Below are 17,926 nucleotides of genomic sequence, written 5' to 3' on the forward strand. Positions count from 1 at the left end.
AACTTTGAATAGCTACTAAAGGAGGCAGTCAGTAAGTGAAACTTTGTACTTTTTCAATCCAATTTAATATTTATTTTAATAATATTGATAAATGAGAATATAATAAACATGATGCACTATTTACATTTTGTAGTCCACTCTGATTTGAATAAAAAATATGAATTTTGTGTGTAGAAAAATTAAGCATAAACTTAATGTTAATTAAGTACAAACTTCTACATTTTTCACTACTCCACCTTAGAATCTGGTATACCAGATCAGGTGCAAATGGTTACTTCATTTGAAAGGCTCTAGAACAGACATATCAAACTCGCGATGTCACATGACGTCGTGCAACGTATCGGGACAGTTTTGCCATTGCTGGCAATGGGGTGGGTGCGGCTTCCGGATGACGCGTCCGGCTCGCGGGCCGGCAGTTTGACACCCCTGCTCTAGAAGGAATCTGTCTGACTGAAATCTTGAACGTTTAGTTTGATTTGCTCTTGTTGTGGAAGTGTTTTGTACCACTATTCTTAGATCAAAAGAGCTCTTTGAGGCTTTCAGAAAGAAGGTTATAGATGTCTATGAGTTTGGGAAGGGATTCAAAAAGATTGCATATCAATCATTCCACTGTACAGAAGATCATGAGACTACCATTAGAAAGAAGCTGCATAAAATAGATCTACATGAGAGATGTGCTGGGGAAATTCTTGGCTGCCTGGAATTTTTTCCCTTTAAACCAGAGCAAGATTAAAGTTTGCTCAAGAACACCTAGCCAAAGAGCAGAATTTCTGGAACTATGTACTCTAGACTGGCACTATTTGGCCCCAGTACCAGAAGTTCTGTTTGGTGAAAACCAAAGACAGCATTTCACCAGGACAAACTATACAATCTGTAAAGCACAGAGGTGAAAATGTTATGGTTTAGGGCTGCTTTGCTGCATCAGAGCCTGGGTCTTGGCCATCACAGAATCCATAATGAGTTCTTCCTGGTACCAGAGGGTGCTTCAGGATAACATGAGATCAACTGTCATGAGATTGAGGCTCAACCAAAAGTGAACCTTATACATAACAATGAGATTGTTCTTGCTAAAGGGGCAATACCAGGTGAAACAAGAATGAACTTCAATTTTCCAGAGAAGGAAATGGAATACATATTAAGGTTTAGTTAAATAAATGATTACAAGTTCATTTTTTTCATAGCTTTTTGTTGAATTACATCACCTTTATATTAATATACTGTTTGAATGAAGGTAAAATATTGATTTGCCCACATGTTTAAAAAAAGTACACAGGGTGTACTTTTTCACATATCTGTATTCCATTTATTTTTAAAGGAAGAATAAATTCAGTATAAAGAGCCATTCAATTTTAGTCACAACAAAGAAAAACAAAGAAGATGGCAGAACCATGGGAATAATATACATTGCTACTGAGCTCATATATAACATGACAGTAAAAATACATTGACATGGCAGTTAAAGGAAGTTCTCCTGTACATTTGTTACAGTCATAATCCAAAGTGCTCAATCAGATGACTTTTAAAAATCTTTTAAGCCAGCAGTTCCAAAAATCCTTGAACATAACCAGATTTTTAATGCCATTCTTTTAAGTAAAGAATAGCCTATTTGAAATATACCTTTTGGAAATAATTATTTTCAAAATTTACTTATCCATCTCAACCGATTTAAATTTGATTTTTAATTACTGTGAATTAGCGGCTAATCTAAATATAAATTAAAAACTGATTCTGATCTGGTTTCCTAAATAGCAATAAGAGCTCTAGCACTGCTGACTTCTGAGAATATTTTATTTAAGGTTTTCTGCAGGCTCCTCATCATAGCACATTTTCTATCAATATCCCAGGATTATCTTAATACATGCCTACTGGCACCTTCTATCACTTTATAGTTTCTGGAAATATAATTAATCCAAATAACAGCTGTGCCAATTAGCTATATCAGTCACATTTACAAGCTCGTATTTTATGACTTTCTTAGATCTGTGAAAACTTTCAAGCAATAGAAAGTAAAGTGAACTGACGGCAAATTTGATGAAGTTATTAAATTGTTCTGCTGGAAAACATTTATGTTCTCGGTTGTAGCACTTGGCCTCTAGGACAGCATCCCTGCCCAGGTTCCATACAGCTTCCTCCCTGATGACCTTTGGAAAGTCAGGGAAAATCTGGCTGTTCACTCAGGCCTGGGGGAATAATGGTGGTTGAGCCCCTGCAAGATGAATTATTGAATCATCTGGAGTTGGGAAGTCTCTTAAATTATATCAAGTAAAATAAAATAAATAAAAATAGCTACATCCAGTAGTAGGTTCAAGGAAAGCCTCTTGCCACAGAAGAAATAAGATAATCCTATGTGTCTGCCTTTTTCACCCATTTCTTTGAGAAAGATCTTTTTAATGCATTAGTTCCTGCCAGCACGGATAGTACTTAACAAACTGTTCCTCAATCATATTGTACGGAAAATTTACATTCTGTTTTTATGAGACAATTTTCTGTTTTTATCAGACTTCAATCTCTCATTATGCATGCCAATTTGTAGCCTTATACTAAGAATACTAATCCTTTTGCAGTAGTGAAGACGATTTGAGAAATCTAATGATTCTATTTGCATTCCCACAAAGAGACTCCTGATGGAGAACACAATGGTAATAGGACTAAATACAATTCACTGGAGAACAAAACAACACTAATAATGAAGCTAAATCTTAAATATTTTGGAAACATAATATTAGGAAACAAGTCTTTGGAGAAAATGATAAGCAATCAAGAGGATGATTACAGATGTCAATCGGGTTATGAAGAATCTGAAAACATTAATTATTAAACTACAATAGTAAAGTATATCATGAAAGTATGGTTCGTCTTAACATCAATTCAATGAAACAAGTTTGGTTGCTATAACCCCCCTTTGTTCTATAGGGTATTTTGTAATAAACATTTAGATGGGTACAGGATTTCAAGAAGAATGAAAAGCAGGCTGATATTTTAGGAATTCCCTAACAAGCTGCTCATATTTCAGATAGCTTACCCTTCAAAAATGTGTTAATATGAAACTGAAAAGTATTACCTTGCTTTTGAGTAGATTTTAGATAATTATTAATAGTTTTAATTATATTATTATTTTTGTTTTAATTGGTTAATATCTGTTTTGAGAAGGAGTTAAAGTGTGTTATGGTTTTGATTGATAGTATAGTTGGTTTATGTTAATTAGATTATGTTTGTTTATTTGTTACCCTATAATCAGCTCTGGGAAGTGGGGGAGAGCGGGAAGGGGTGGGGGGGTTTATATTGTAATAAATTTGTAAAACTTTTAATTAAAAAAATGTGTTAAGAGGTAGTCTTCAGCCTACAACCACAACTGGGACAAGAACTTGCTTTGCTAAGTGAGGCAGTTATTAAGTGGGTCATGTCCAATTTTATGATCTTTTTGGCTGCAATTGTTAGGCGAATCACCACAATCAAGTGAATTGCATGGATGTTAAGCAAGTCTGGCTTCTCCCATTGACTTTGTTTGTGGGAAACCAGTGGGAAAATAGCAAATGGTGATCATGTGACTCCAGGACATTGCATGTTTCACAAATACACTCCTGTTGTCAAGTGCCTGAATTCTGATCTTTTGACCAGGGGGATGCTGTGATGCCTGTAAGTGTGAGACCAGTTGTCAGTCACTGGTCCTCACCAGTGAGTCAGCACCATTGTAACTTTAAACCGTCACCAAACAAATGGTTATAAGTCAATTACTAGCTGTTCTTCAATATACACAGGTAGACAAATACCCATGCTTTAATGAGCTACTGGCAACCAGTTGTTTTCTGTATTTAAAATCCAGAAACCTAAGGTGAAGGATTCATTTAAGAATGTTAATACATACCTAGGTATACTGCCTGTCAAACTTCTTTCACTTGATGATGTTGATACCGGTCTTTCTTCTATTTTTAAATTTAGACTCTCGTTTGTAGTACTATGTGGTTCTTGCTTTTCTTCTTCTGTTTTCTTTTTTTCACTGTCACTGTCGTCACTACCTTCTCCCAAAATATCATCAACCTGTGAAGGAATATTAATTGGGAGTGAAAAAATTTCAGAAAAAAAATGAAAATACCAATTTAAATAACATATTTCAAAGTATGTCTTTTTAATTTGAATATTCAAAATATGACATTTGCACATTTGATTTGAAATGTATTTATTACTTTTAACCCTCCTCTCCTCTAAACAAGAAGGCATAATGTAAAGCTTAAATTAATGTAAGAATATTAGCGATTAATTGATAATCTCAATGAAAAGCAGTACAGGATTTTTTTTCATTTAAAGCTTTAATTAAATAAAACATGAAAACTTCTATGACAGAAGTAGGCAAAGCAAAAATACTTATTTATCTTGTTTATGTGTGGTTTTTCAATAAGTAATAATTGAGGAGAACATTTCAATAACTTCATATAGGACGAAGGTTATTAGCATGGGACAGAAAAGAACAACATATATTTGGAAACTAAAGAAGGAATCGTATCCACTTTTTCTACATCGCTTGATGATGTTTGAGATATGAAACTAAGAAAATTCTAAAAGAAAATCTTCTGTTCTCCTAAAGGCTATTGAATCAGAAAGCTGGATTTTATATTTCCCAAAATGGCGAATGATCATTTGGATTAGTCCAAGGTATAACCTAAAACATCTCAGCATTTGCATCGCCACCATCGACTTTTTTCACATTTCATCACAGAGTCATAGTTTGTTTCCATTTTTCTTTTTAATTTATAACTTTTTTATGTACAGTGTATTCTCTACATCTTATTGACAAGTTCTGGAGAATCCATAAACTTTACATTATTCTTTGGCCTTGACTTTACCTAGAACTACTCTAATATAAATTTTAGAATATTTTAAAATATCTGGATGTAGGATTGATCTATTGAGGTTAAAATTTACCTAAATTTTAGTTATTATAGCTGGTGTTCCACATATTCGATGCAGAGCTGCAGATATATATATATATATATATATATATATATATGTGTGTGTGTGTGTGTGTGTGTGTGTGTGTGTGTGTGTGTGTGTGTGTATGTATATACACACACACTTGTTTGAAATAAGGTCTGCTAAGAAGTCAACAAAAAAAATGTTGCAACTCATTCAAGTGGATGAAACATAATAAATATATTATTGTTACTACTATTAAATAAATGGAAATGAAAGATGTTATCTTTTAGCTTAACTGTCATTTCCTCATCATGGGACATATTAACAAAAGGAAGTCCAAGATAATTGTATCTAGCCAAAATTATGGCCTGTTCACACATTATTAATAAATTTTTAAATCTTAATGAACAATTATTTTAGCTTACCTCTTTATCCATACTTTCTAAATCCTCCTTGCACAGAGTATAGAGTGGCATAGTCTCAGACATACTTGGCTGGCGCTTCCTTCTAGATGGGCCTGGCTCCTCAGTTTCACTTGCTGGAATCTCTTCTTCATCAAAAAGCTGCTGATGTGGTTGAACAGCTCTGAAAATTCAGACCTCCTTATTAAAAGTGTTATGACTGGAACTGAACAAAAATGCCAGTTTTGGCATAATATAAAGAACCATTTCAAAATTCGTACAATGGAAAAATATATCATTAATCATGAGGCTCAATTTGGAATTCCCTCTGTCATAGTTCAAAGAATTCTAAAGGAGGCATCAATTAGAATGCCCTTTTACTTCCCTCTCTTCCCAGGGTCAAGATAAAAGTCTAGGAAGCTCTCCACCGCTAGAAGAACTTATAAAAATAAAGAAAATTCAGAACAAAGGACTTCATCATATGTGTGAATTTTAAAAGTGCTTTGCATACCTATAAATTTATTTGGACAGATAGTGATTCATATTCTATCAGGTAATATTATCAAAATAGAAATTGTGTTTAGAAGTGTGAGATTTTGCTACTAAAATTAAAAATATAAAATAAGTCAATTTAGCAAAGTACATCAAAGTTTTTAATTAACTGTTGCCATAGCTCTCGTGCTTTTAAAATAACATCTATTGTGCCCTAAATACTCATCAGACTCTGCAAAATATAACAATGCTTATCTGCATTTCTCCGCTATTTTTTTATAATTTCCTTTCTGGCAATTATAGGATAGAGTAAAACATTATATCATCCTATGTAATAGATTCACAATTATAATTGCATACAAGATATACAGAAATTAGATATTCTTAATTACTTAGAAAGGTATTGCAAATACTTTATTAAGTATTAAAAGTGGACACTGCACTGCTTTTCAGTTTTCTAATAAATCACTTCTTAAAAGAATAAAATATATAAATACAATATGAATGATTTCTTTCCATGTTAATATAATAGAAAAGAGGAAAATCATATATTTATATACCTGAATAAAGAATGTTCCCCATGGACTGGTAAAGTGAGAGGAGGAGCTGGTGCTTGGATATACGGAGACTGGTTGGAATGTGGAGATCCTTTCCTAATTAGTTTTCCAGTATTGGGATCATAAAGTCGGACTTCAGGCCCAGGCTGACACTTTGGATGAATGGGAGTTGGATGAAAAAGAGCAGTTTGGAAAGCACTAGGGATATCTGGAAACATGGCAGGACTGTTTTCTCTGTTATATTAAATATTTAAAACACTGTTAGCAATCAGCTTTTCCTGTTTCTTTCATTGAAAATGATATATAAAGTATAAAGAGAAAATAATTTGCATTTTAATAAAATAACTGAGCTAGAGAGTATAAATATGTATAAGAACCAATGTGAAAGCGCTAGAAAAACAAAACAGATAATTATTTCACTTCTATCTCAGGTTTTTAAAACAACTGTGAGGACACACTTATATAATGTATGGTTAATTTCAGGAAAGACACTGAATCTAATAAATAAGTTATTCAAAAATAGGAAAGAAAAAAAAAAGGAAGAAACTCAGCTAGTATTCACTACTTCTTTAACTGCCACATTATTAACTGTATAGGCTGACTACATCCATAACCGATATAGAAATTTGCACATAAAATGTTCTCATTTTGTACAAAGTTTTCTGTATTTATAGAATAATTACAAAACAACAGTCATTTCTATAAGGATTCAATATTATTTATCCGATTTTAATCAGAATGCATTGAACAAAATGTGTTACTTATATATAATAAGACCAATGTTTATTGGTCAAAGATCAAAGTATGGAATCTCTCTCTCCAAGGTGTTATGTGCGATCGGTGAATGGGCAGAGGCTTGCTGGAACAATATTGCACTTTACGCATTGCCCCAGGAACACTTAACAGTGGCATAGTGATTAAAGTGCAGTATTGCAGGCAAAACTCTGTCCAGAGCCTGGAGTTCAATCATGATGGGGCTCAAGGTTAACCCAGCCTTCCATTCTTCTGAAGTTGGTAAAATGAGGAGCCAGATTGTTGGGGACAATATGCAAATAATACTTACATTGTAAACCACCCAGAGAGTGCTGTAAAATGCTATGAGGCGCTATGTAAGTCTAAATGGTATTGCTCTAGTTATTTAATCCCATAGATCAATAGATAGCTCTTGCTTATTTCTATCGTCCGTCTTCCTTATTTTTTACACCACTATTTATTAGATTAGTATAATAAAGCACAGGATGGCTAGCCTAATCACAATAATTCTCAGTCTATTCAACAGTAAATCCCTCATTTATTAACTAGAAGTAGTCTTCAACTTACAACCAATTGCTTAATAAACATTTCAAGTTCATGATGGATTTAAAAAAAGTTACTTAGGACCCATTCTGTAAATTACAACTGTTGTTCCACCCCACAGTCATGTGATTGTATTTCGATTACTTGGCAACCAGTTTTTATAAATATATATACTACGTAAGTTTTTATTAAAAAGGATTTTATAGTTATAGAGTTATAGAACTATAAAATTAAGTCCAGTCATATGGGAACTTGACTTATGTCCACAACAAATTATGACCAAAATTCTGGGCTCAATTGTAGATGTAAATTGAGGACTATTTGTAACCATTCCAGGCAGATTTGCCCGAAATTCCATTAAAGTAAGTTTCCATTAAAAATAATCCATTCCCAGAAGTCCTTTGACTCCCATTGCCTTAATTGCCTAGCCATTCTCTCACTTGAAGGAAGCTTCTTTCTAAAATGAAGGATCATAAAGGCAACTCAGTAAGGTTTATTCTTTTCCATACCAATACCAATTGAAGCTATTTCTTGAAGGAGCACTATTATCCCCACTTCTAACTTCCAGAGGTATTCCAAACGGATACCATGAAGGATGCTATCAAAAGCTGAGAGCAAATACGTCTGGAAGGGCTACACTTCTATATTGGCCTACCATACCCACCCACCCACCTAAGGTAGTTTCACTTATCCAGATTGAAATGGGTCTAGATAATCTGTTTCCTCTAAGAACCCTGATATATTTAGGTCAAGATTCTGTTAATGTAGCCTTATAATAAAGTAGACTTAGCTTATGGAGTCATGTTTCCTGTCTGGGAGGATAAACATCAAACTTGGAAATCTGAAAATATAAACTTTCCACTGTCACTTTTAACTGCTTGATCCATGAGGACTAACCTTTCTAAGTTTCTTGAATTTCTACTGAAGGCTCCTGCCTCTCTTGTCTGATTGTTTCCTTTCTTCAAGGTTATTCTCACATTCCCTTACAAGCTTTAGAGATTTTTCTCCAATACCTTTATTTCTGAAGGCAGGACATTAATTTTTAAACACAAGCAAGTCATACACAACCAGAGAATCTGCATATAATCAATTATTACTTTTTACCTTTGTGTTTTGAAGTAATCTTCCTTCAAAGGAAACAATTGTTCTTCTACTTTGTCCCATCGTTCCAAGCAGCACCATAACCAATCTGGATTTACAATATGAAGATTTTTACAGTTCTGAGCTTGCCGGACTTTTTCTGTGCCTATTTAAACAACCAAATGTGAGTGTCTGGGAAATAATTTTTTTGTGATAAGTCAATTCTGGTTATATTTTGCACATACCCAAGTCCCACTAAACTTAGCAGAGTTAAAATAATGTATATAAACAATATTGATTTCAATTCAGGTTCAATGGTCCTAACTTTCTGAGGTTCTTCCTATAACCTGCTTTAATAAGAATTTGTTGTACTTTAGTTATAATGACAGAATTGATTTTCAGATGTATTATGTTTTATGAAAATCAAAATTAAATTTTAATTTAATTCAGTGCAAAAGAAGTACCGTAAATGCCGCCGTATAAGACGACTTCTGCGAGCGCTGAAATCGGCGCCAAAGACGGGAGTCGTCTTATACACCGAGTCGTCTTATACACCGGAAATACTGGTAGTTTCCGGCGTATAAGACGACGTTCTAGGAATGCGGCCCGGCTATAAAGACGGGGGTCGTCTTATACGCCGAGTCACCTTGTACGCCGGCATTTACGGTACATAGCTATATAATTTTACTGAAGGATCTAACTAATACAACAGGGAAAAAAGCATGAAGGCTACCCAGGGAAGATTCACTCTTCAAATTCAAAGTAATTTTATTTTCTATTTACCTGCTCTGGCTGCAATAAGGTGAGTTGGCTTATTGGGGTCATCTTCGTTCAATTCAAGAGTTTTTGTAATCTTAGCTCCAAGTGCAATAGCATGATAATGCTCCCGTGTTTTTTCTATAGGAAAATTTGTAGGGTACAATCCACTAAACAATATGGTGACATCTGACAATACTTTTTGTTTCAATTCTGGCACTATTTTCCGTATATCTGGAAGTTCATCAGTTTCTTTTCTGACATATTTATCATACTTGGAATAATAATCTGTATGCACTCTGACAAGAATCTCTTCAAGGTATATTAAATGGTCATCATGATCTGTGTCATCATCTTCCTCTTCCTCCATACTTTGATCTAAAGATTCTCCTACAGTTATACCAGATTGCTCACTATTTTGAGACTCTGTCTCAGCTTCCTTCTTGTCTACACAACCATTTCCTAGACTATAAAGGCTATCTTGTTCAATTTCCTCATGCGTTTCCAAATCAAAAGCTTTGGGATGGGTATTGATGGTAAGTGAAGATGCAGAGTCTCCAGAATGGTTCAATTGTCCATCTTTTTCTAAATTTGTATCATTTCCTAGCAAATGTACATTACTTTCTTCCTGCACAGAATGTTTTGACTTTTTCCAGCTTCTTTTCCCTTCATTTTCACTATCTGAGGCAGAAGAGGATAAAGATTTTTTAGCTTCTAGGCCACTATCACTTTCACTATCACTAGACAACTCGAAGTCCAAGTAATTGGCTGTTTTGTCTTGAATCTGCTGCTTGCCTATAACTGTCCTGTTTTCATGGTCTGAAGGTACACAAGGTTCCTTGACACTCATCTGATTATTTGTATTAGGAACATTTGTTATCTGATCGGAATCACACAAAGAGTCTGTTCCTTTATCGTTAGAATTCAAATCCCCTGGCGAAGTCTCACTGTTGACAGAATTATCGCCATTTATTTCTTTTGTAGATTTCTTAATGCCATTACTCTGTTCTTCCACATTTCCAATGTTCTTTATTTCTTCAGAATCTTTTATTACTGCTGCTGGATCAGACGCATCCATTAATTTTGAGGAATGATTTGCTAATTAAATATACAATATGAATTAAATTCAAATTTAGCTTACACAAGTATAGATAATAAATCAACCAAAGAATATAAATTATCCAATTAAATGTATCTTTATTTAAGGCAAAAACCTGGGCCTGCATGATTTCTGTAATAATCACATAAATACAAATAAAACCCCATGGAAATTAGTTAATGACATTCCTCCTTCCCTACCCCTATCCATGGGGAAGGGAGGGAAGGAAGCTAAGCCAATTGTATTTTTATGTTGCACAGAGATTTAATTGGATCACAATTAAAATAGTGAAAAACACATTATTTTATCTTCAGCTACAAGATTATATCTCTATTTAAAATTCATACAATTAGAATGTATTATCTCTCTGAGTACAAGAGATCAAGGAGATTATTCCATTTATATCATTTTCTTAACTGAAGTATACCAGCTGGATAGTGTGAATTCTATTAGAATTTAACACCAAAATGGTGATAATGACACAGTTCATTGAAAATATATATATAATTGTATACTCCTGTTTCTACATTTTTAGATGTCCATTTTCATAAATGTCACCTGTAGCCTGGACTAACTCTTTTGCCTTACCTTTCAAAAGAGATAAGCAGCAGAGAGAACATTCTGGGCATGTAATTAGGGATAGGGAGAACACTACATCCTTATTTTCAGTCATCATGTAAAGGAGACTTATGAATATACACCAGCACAAGTGGGGGGCATACATAAGAAGTGTGTAACTGGGTCTCTTTGCTGTTGTTCATCAGTCTGCTTTAATTAAGTTCAATCTGTAATAAGGCACATTTAGTTCTACTGTCACTGGCTGGGTTCAAACAATGCATTATGCCTATTTGGGCTTTTTTGTGGCTAAGCACAACATATAAATCCAGCTGTTATGGTTTATAAATCATAGCTTATATCTTACTATTATCTATAAGGCAAACCACTGTTAATAAATTATGAATAAATTATAGTTCAACACAACGTGTGAACTACTCTAAGAAGCACCTATGGTGGCTATTAATTCCTTTTTAGACTGAGGTACCTAATTTGGACCTGCTTGAGCCAGATTAATTGGCTGGTTACAGATTAGATGGTAGACAAGTTATTATGTATTTTTACAACTTTCTTTCTCTCACTTCTCTTCCTAAAGTTGCAAGTAGTAGGACAAAAGAATCCAGGCTGAGACCATACCACAGAAAAATACTTCATTTCTTTCTCACTATATCAATTTATTTTTGTTGAAAATCTATCCTAATATTGTTGAAAAATCTCTGAACAATTAAAATATTGATGCAGATTTATCCTTAAAGGAGGCAGCTTTTAAAATATAGTCGATATGTGTAAATGCTTACTAGCATTTGATGACTTTCCGTGCAATAAAAATCATTTCTATACATCAATTTCTAGCAACCCTGTAATCATTTTTAAAAGCAATTATAGATATCTGCTAATATATAATAGAAAAAATTGATTCTGTTGGTTTTCAAATACTGTCTTAGATTAGTTAATAGTTTGCTTAAACACAGATGAAGGCAACTGTCTTTGTATGATGAAAATCTTGAAAATCAGAACATAGTTTCACACCACTGTATATATTAGACAGTTACCTTTCTTTCTCATTTGAGCTTCCCTTGAGCCAGGTGGAGCATTAATATCGCCTATACCCTGAAAATATACATATTTCTTCACAGTGATCAAATTAGGTGCAAATTTCCAGACATCTTCTCTGTCATCAATAATGCAAACCATAGAATCTCCACAAGGAAATAAGTTCCTACAGCCAGGGAGCAAAATTAATTAATTTTGATTATCTACTTTTAGATAACTCTAAAATAATTATTAGTAGGATATGACAAGTTGACAGAAACATAACAAGCAAACATCCATTTTTTAGTTCATCTGACATTCAGTTCTACCACCAAGTGGTCAAGTATGATCCTCTGTTGGCTAAAGCAACCAGTAACTGGGTACAGAAGGAATTCCATTTCAGATGAAGATAAAACAGATACCATTTTGCTTAGTAGATACTTTAGCTTAATTACCGAGGAAGGGGCAGCAAGAGAAAAAGTCAGTAATAACATAAAGTGCATGCAAAAAACTAGTAACATAAAGCTCAGGCAAGACAGTCCAGGAAAAGCAATAGCAAGATCCTGACAGTCTAAATAAAATGCATAGATGTTAGTAAGATGGCACATACATCAATTATAATGTTTGTTATACACAACAAAAATCAAAATGCAACAAACAAAACCAGAATTATTCTCATGATACATGTAGATGACCAGCTGAGCCCATGGGAAGGGTCTGGCGCATCATCAGTTTAGAGACCCTTCAGGCCACAAGAAATCTAAGTTCAGCCCTCTTTGAATTCCACTGATTCTTATCTACCGTCAATTTGCAGTAGAATAGCAGTTGTTAGTTGTTCAGATTTTTGCAGCGAGCTAGAATGGAATAAACTTATACTCATTTGAACAGCCTTGGTCCCTGATTTCTTGCACCTGACAATATATTTAGCATTATAAATTATAAAAAAATCCAACTTTAAAAATGTACTCTACAAAATAGCAATTTTTAAAAAGTTCATATAAGTTAGTACTCATTTTTGCTACCGAGGTCTAACTTATGATTTTTCTAACATACACAGACAGAGACACAAACACAGCATTCAATTTAGCTAATACAAATAGCTGTGCATGTAGCTGAAATATAAGATGAAAATACAGGAAATACTTGTAATGTTTAATTGGTTTTTATCTGCTATTTCCATCAATATACTTTGCATATTTATTCCATAAACAACAGTCTACTCACAATACATACCTAAGGTTGCCAGTTTTGGAATACGGATCAATACATTCATCCCTTGACAATATTCGATGGGAAAAAAGCTTCTTTTCAGAGTCCAAAAATGCTTTTAAAGGGAAAGAAAGCCTGAAATTAATTTTTCTAGTATTAATACATTTTCTGCAGGGATTTGTATACTATGTGTTTGTCTTCTAAATCACTACAAATTATACACACAAACATTTTCATCTGGGTTTTCCTAATAAATAAAATTTATTATTAAATCCCAAAATATCTAATTATCTAATAATAATACTGCAAATTAATTCAAGAGTTGATATATAATTTATAATACTTTAGAACATGCTGGAATAAGTAATATTAAACAATTTTTTTTTGAAGCTGGTCTATTATTTTATAGATTCTTACTTGAAATTTAAACCAGAAATGTCTGGTTTTCAACATTGTATCATTTTGTTAATATTAACAATATACTCATCTTGATCATTCATATATTTTCATTGCAAGTCTCAGGATTGAACAATGTCTCTCATTTATCAACAACATGTCTCTGTTGATAAATGTTTTGGCATTTTAGGCAAAGCACTAAAGCTGTGCTGTAATGCTTAAGCAAAATGGGCAAGGTAAGGGAAACGTTTCAATAGAAATTTCTTGCAATTGCAGGTTTAAGTTATACTTCTAACACTCGTGTATAAATACTGCATAGCTATCCTTATATTAGTATTGTTTTTTAATCATAATTGCGTTGTCAACTATTTTTTAAAAAATAGTGTATGCTACTTTGCGATATACAAAAATCAGTTTTATCAAAGCTTTATCAGATTTTTCTGATCTGGGAAAAATGAAAAGTCATCTTATACATCTCTTGGTTTTGCCATTTGCCTAGTAGTGTAAAATATTTAGCACCTGATAAATTATATATCAGATAGGCAATATCCAGCTTGGCTGGTTATATAATACTTATATTCTAGAGATAATCAATACAAACTTGCTTTTTAAAAGCAGATATTAATTTTTTTTAAGTTTTCACCATAATTGTCTAAATTCCATGTTTAAATATGACTGGTGATTCAGGAAATAATGCAATGCACTAGAGCAATATAGTATTTATTGGCAACTACACAGTATTTTCTGTAAGTTAAAAAGACTTTTAGCAAAACACCTCCAGATATCACTGGTCATTTATTAAAGCAGATACATGTACTACTACATCTTAAAGTAATAACTTAAAACCCACAAAAGCAAGAAAATGTGAGAGTTAAGGATAGAAATTCAACCTTAACTCACCCGCGTTTGCTTAAGAATTTCAGCAAATTCATGTAGAATCATCCCTGTTGTGAGACCCCTGCAGTACCTAGGCATAACGAATTGAAAAGATTAGCTAAGGAGAATAATCACCAGATAAACTTTAGAAAAATGCATAGAGTTACTGAAGTGAAAGAAGACACTTAACTTGGAAAACAAAAGGATATAAATATATTAAAATAAAATACATTTCAATCAATAAAACCAGGCCATAGTCAACTATTTTTCTATATCTGTACATACATACTTAAGAAACAAATTCTGACTAGATTAATAGCCTACATCTAGCCAATATATATATATATATATACATATACAGGCTTTCTCACAACTGACTATTACCTCCTGTAGACAAGACTTACTGAAATAGCAATATAAATAGAAATTAGTTTCCCAATGGTCATCTTTTTTGGAACTTAATTATAATTTCCTAGTCTGTATGAATTAATGTATGCATACTTAAGTACATTGAAGCAAAGGAACAACATGACAATCAAACAATATATTATATAATTTGATATGAAACCACATGCTCAAAAGGGCAGACAATTTAGTCATACCTTCCTTTATGGAGAATTATAAATACAAAAACAGCCACAAAAATGGTTTCTCTTGCATTCTTATAAAAATGCATCTAAATAATGGCAGGATTAAAACAAAGTCCCTAAAGTCTGGCAAGCTCATAAAGGATAATGTGTTTATATGTGTATGCGTGTGTGTGCGCGCGCGCATGTGTATATTCAGATATTTAGTCTTAATCTGCAATTTATAGAATATAAACCCAGAGTAGTCATATACCCTTTTAACAGGCACTTGTCAATAGTCTTCAGTGCAGCATTCAGGAATAGCTAGTGTTACCAAATATTTTTCAAAGGTAGCTCATGTAGAGTTCAAATCCATGTGAAATATATTTTAGGCATATGTCATAACAATCATGTTTAGCATCTCCAGAAAATGAACCTATTTGGTGAGCAAGACTCAGTGGCATAAACACATTTCTGTTGGTCTCTCTGCATATTCATTATTTGTGGGTAAATTCACAAGCACATCCAAACTATGACTCAGGCTCTTTACAATAGCCATTCTCAACCTGCATTTTATCTATGTTTTTAACCTACAATTCTCAACATTTCCTCAAAAAGAGCTGAGAACTGGAGGGCATTTAAGTTGTGAATAGTTGTTTTAAAGGCAATTTGATTGAAAGCCAGTGTGGTATAGTGGTTAAAGCACCTGGCTAGAAAGAGAGAGACCATGAGTTCTAATCATAATTTAGGCATGAAAGCCAACTGGGTGATTTGGGGCCAGTCACATTCTCTGAGCCCAAACCACCTCACAGAGTTGCTGTTGCTGTTGTGGGGAAAATAGGAGGAAGGAGTGTTAGGTATTTTAGCTGCTTTGTGTTGCTTATAAAGAAATAATAAAGGTAGGATATATATTAAATAAGTAAATATAATCCCACTCAGTGCCAAATTGAATGTCTATTACTAATCTGCATTCTGATTTATTTGAAATAGTCCTATATGATTTGGATCAAGCCCTAACTTGTTCATCCTCAGCCAATCTATTACAGTCTCATTTAGAAAATTATTGGATTTTGATAGAAAAGAGAGCAAAAGCTATACATTAGCATAATAGTGCCACTCAACTCCCAAACTCTGGATAACTCCCATAGTTTTATGTATATTATATGTAAATATTATGCATGGAGAAATGAAACTTTGAAGAGTTCAGACCAACATCCACTATACTGAAAACGTACTGAATGTATAAATGTATAAATAAAAGAACATACACTTGAAACAGTCTACTCAAAAATCAGCCTGTTAAATATATTTTTTAAATAGACATCATACATTTAACTGCAAAATGCTGCCATCTAGAGTTTAAATTAGGTATGATCTGCTATACATGTATCTATGAAAAAAAATTCAACAATTATCACGAAATCTAGAGTTGGAGTTAACCTTAGGAGTATGCTCCAACTTCTCAGTGCAGGATCCAGCAGTGCATCTAACAGATAATCATCCAGCCTGTTTGAAAACCTCTGGAGAAGAACTCATCGCTTCCATGTGACAGCTGTACAAACTGACAGCTATACATCAGGACTCTCTTCTTGACGTCTATCCTGAATCTAATTCCTGTAGCTTTCAACTATTAGTTTGGTCCTGCTCACTGGGATAAAAGAGAATAAGCTGACTTTGTCTACTATGTAACAACTATTTAAAGCCTATTATGTCCCTTCAATCATCTCTTCTATAGACCAAAGATGACCAACATCCTTTAATGCTTCTCTTATGGCTTGGTTTCCAGACCCCGCACTGTTTTCTTTAAACCTGTTCCAGTACGTTACTGTTCTTTTTGAATACGATATTCTAAGAGAGGTTTGGACCAAAGTAGAATAAAATTATTACTTACTTTGATCTGGACTCTATGCCTGTTAAAACATGCCAAGATAGTGTTTGCCTTTTTAGTAGCTATACCATATGCATTATTATGTTGTTATTTACTTTATTACTTGCCCAGGTTCAGTGGACTCTGTGCCAAGATATTTGTAGTGTAAAAGGCTACTTGAATTTTGTGCATCTGTTCAACTATTAAGCCAGCCTCCCCATCTTGTCTATGCCTTTTTTTACTTAGCTAGATTCAGAATTTTACAATTTCCCGTTAAATTGCATCATATAAATTCCTGCCCACTGCTCAAGCCTGTCAATATCTTTCTGTCTTCTCTCTCTTTAAAGAATTAGTCAAGTCTCCCAGCAGTCTACTTGAATTATCTGAATTCTGAGACTTACTCATCTTGATAAAAACATTGAACAGCACAACATTCAGGGCATTTTGTCATTCACATTTCATTTTGTCCCTCCTTTGGCATCGTTTCTTTAATAATTCTATTGCACTATTTCTTTGACATTAATGTAATTCTTGTCCTGTGGCAAGTTGATCATGGCAAATTGTCCTGTGGCGATTTGGCCGCGATGAATTGGCTGTGAATTGGCCATGGCAAGTTGTCATAGACCCTTTAAGATGCTAGTAAACTTTAAATCCCAAGATTGCATAGGATTTGGTTATTTGTCCAACTGCCTTTCTCCAACTGCTTTGCCCATTCCATAAAATATAATGGGACTGGTATGTTTAGGCTGTTGTCTATCACAAAATGTAATCTTATGGGACCAAGGAAGTATGCATTTTCTGTTGCTGTTCCTGCTCTTTGGAACAGCATTTTT

At 33.6% G+C, this 17,926-nt stretch overlaps 1 protein-coding gene across 1 annotated transcript in view; it reads right to left on the reverse strand.

The window, feature by feature from the left end:
- The window catches only part of CTDP1 (CTD phosphatase subunit 1), a 35,367-nt gene that overhangs the window by 3,114 nt on the left and 14,327 nt on the right, over window positions 1-17,926 (reverse strand). Inside the window, exons 6-12 of the mRNA XM_039325406.1 lie at window positions 13,413-13,503; window positions 12,200-12,366; window positions 9,521-10,591; window positions 8,762-8,903; window positions 6,365-6,595; window positions 5,337-5,496; window positions 3,866-4,038 (exon numbers count right to left, since the gene is read on the reverse strand). Of these exons, the coding sequence (XP_039181340.1) occupies window positions 3,866-4,038; window positions 5,337-5,496; window positions 6,365-6,595; window positions 8,762-8,903; window positions 9,521-10,591; window positions 12,200-12,366; window positions 13,413-13,503 (2,035 nt within the window). The remainder of the gene's footprint in view (window positions 1-3,865; window positions 4,039-5,336; window positions 5,497-6,364; window positions 6,596-8,761; window positions 8,904-9,520; window positions 10,592-12,199; window positions 12,367-13,412; window positions 13,504-17,926) is intronic.

The sequence above is a fragment of the Crotalus tigris genome, unplaced genomic scaffold, assembly GCF_016545835.1.
Source record: "Crotalus tigris isolate CLP2741 ecotype Arizona unplaced genomic scaffold, ASM1654583v1 scf7180000024337.5909745, whole genome shotgun sequence".
Lineage (NCBI taxonomy): Eukaryota > Metazoa > Chordata > Lepidosauria > Squamata > Viperidae > Crotalus > Crotalus tigris.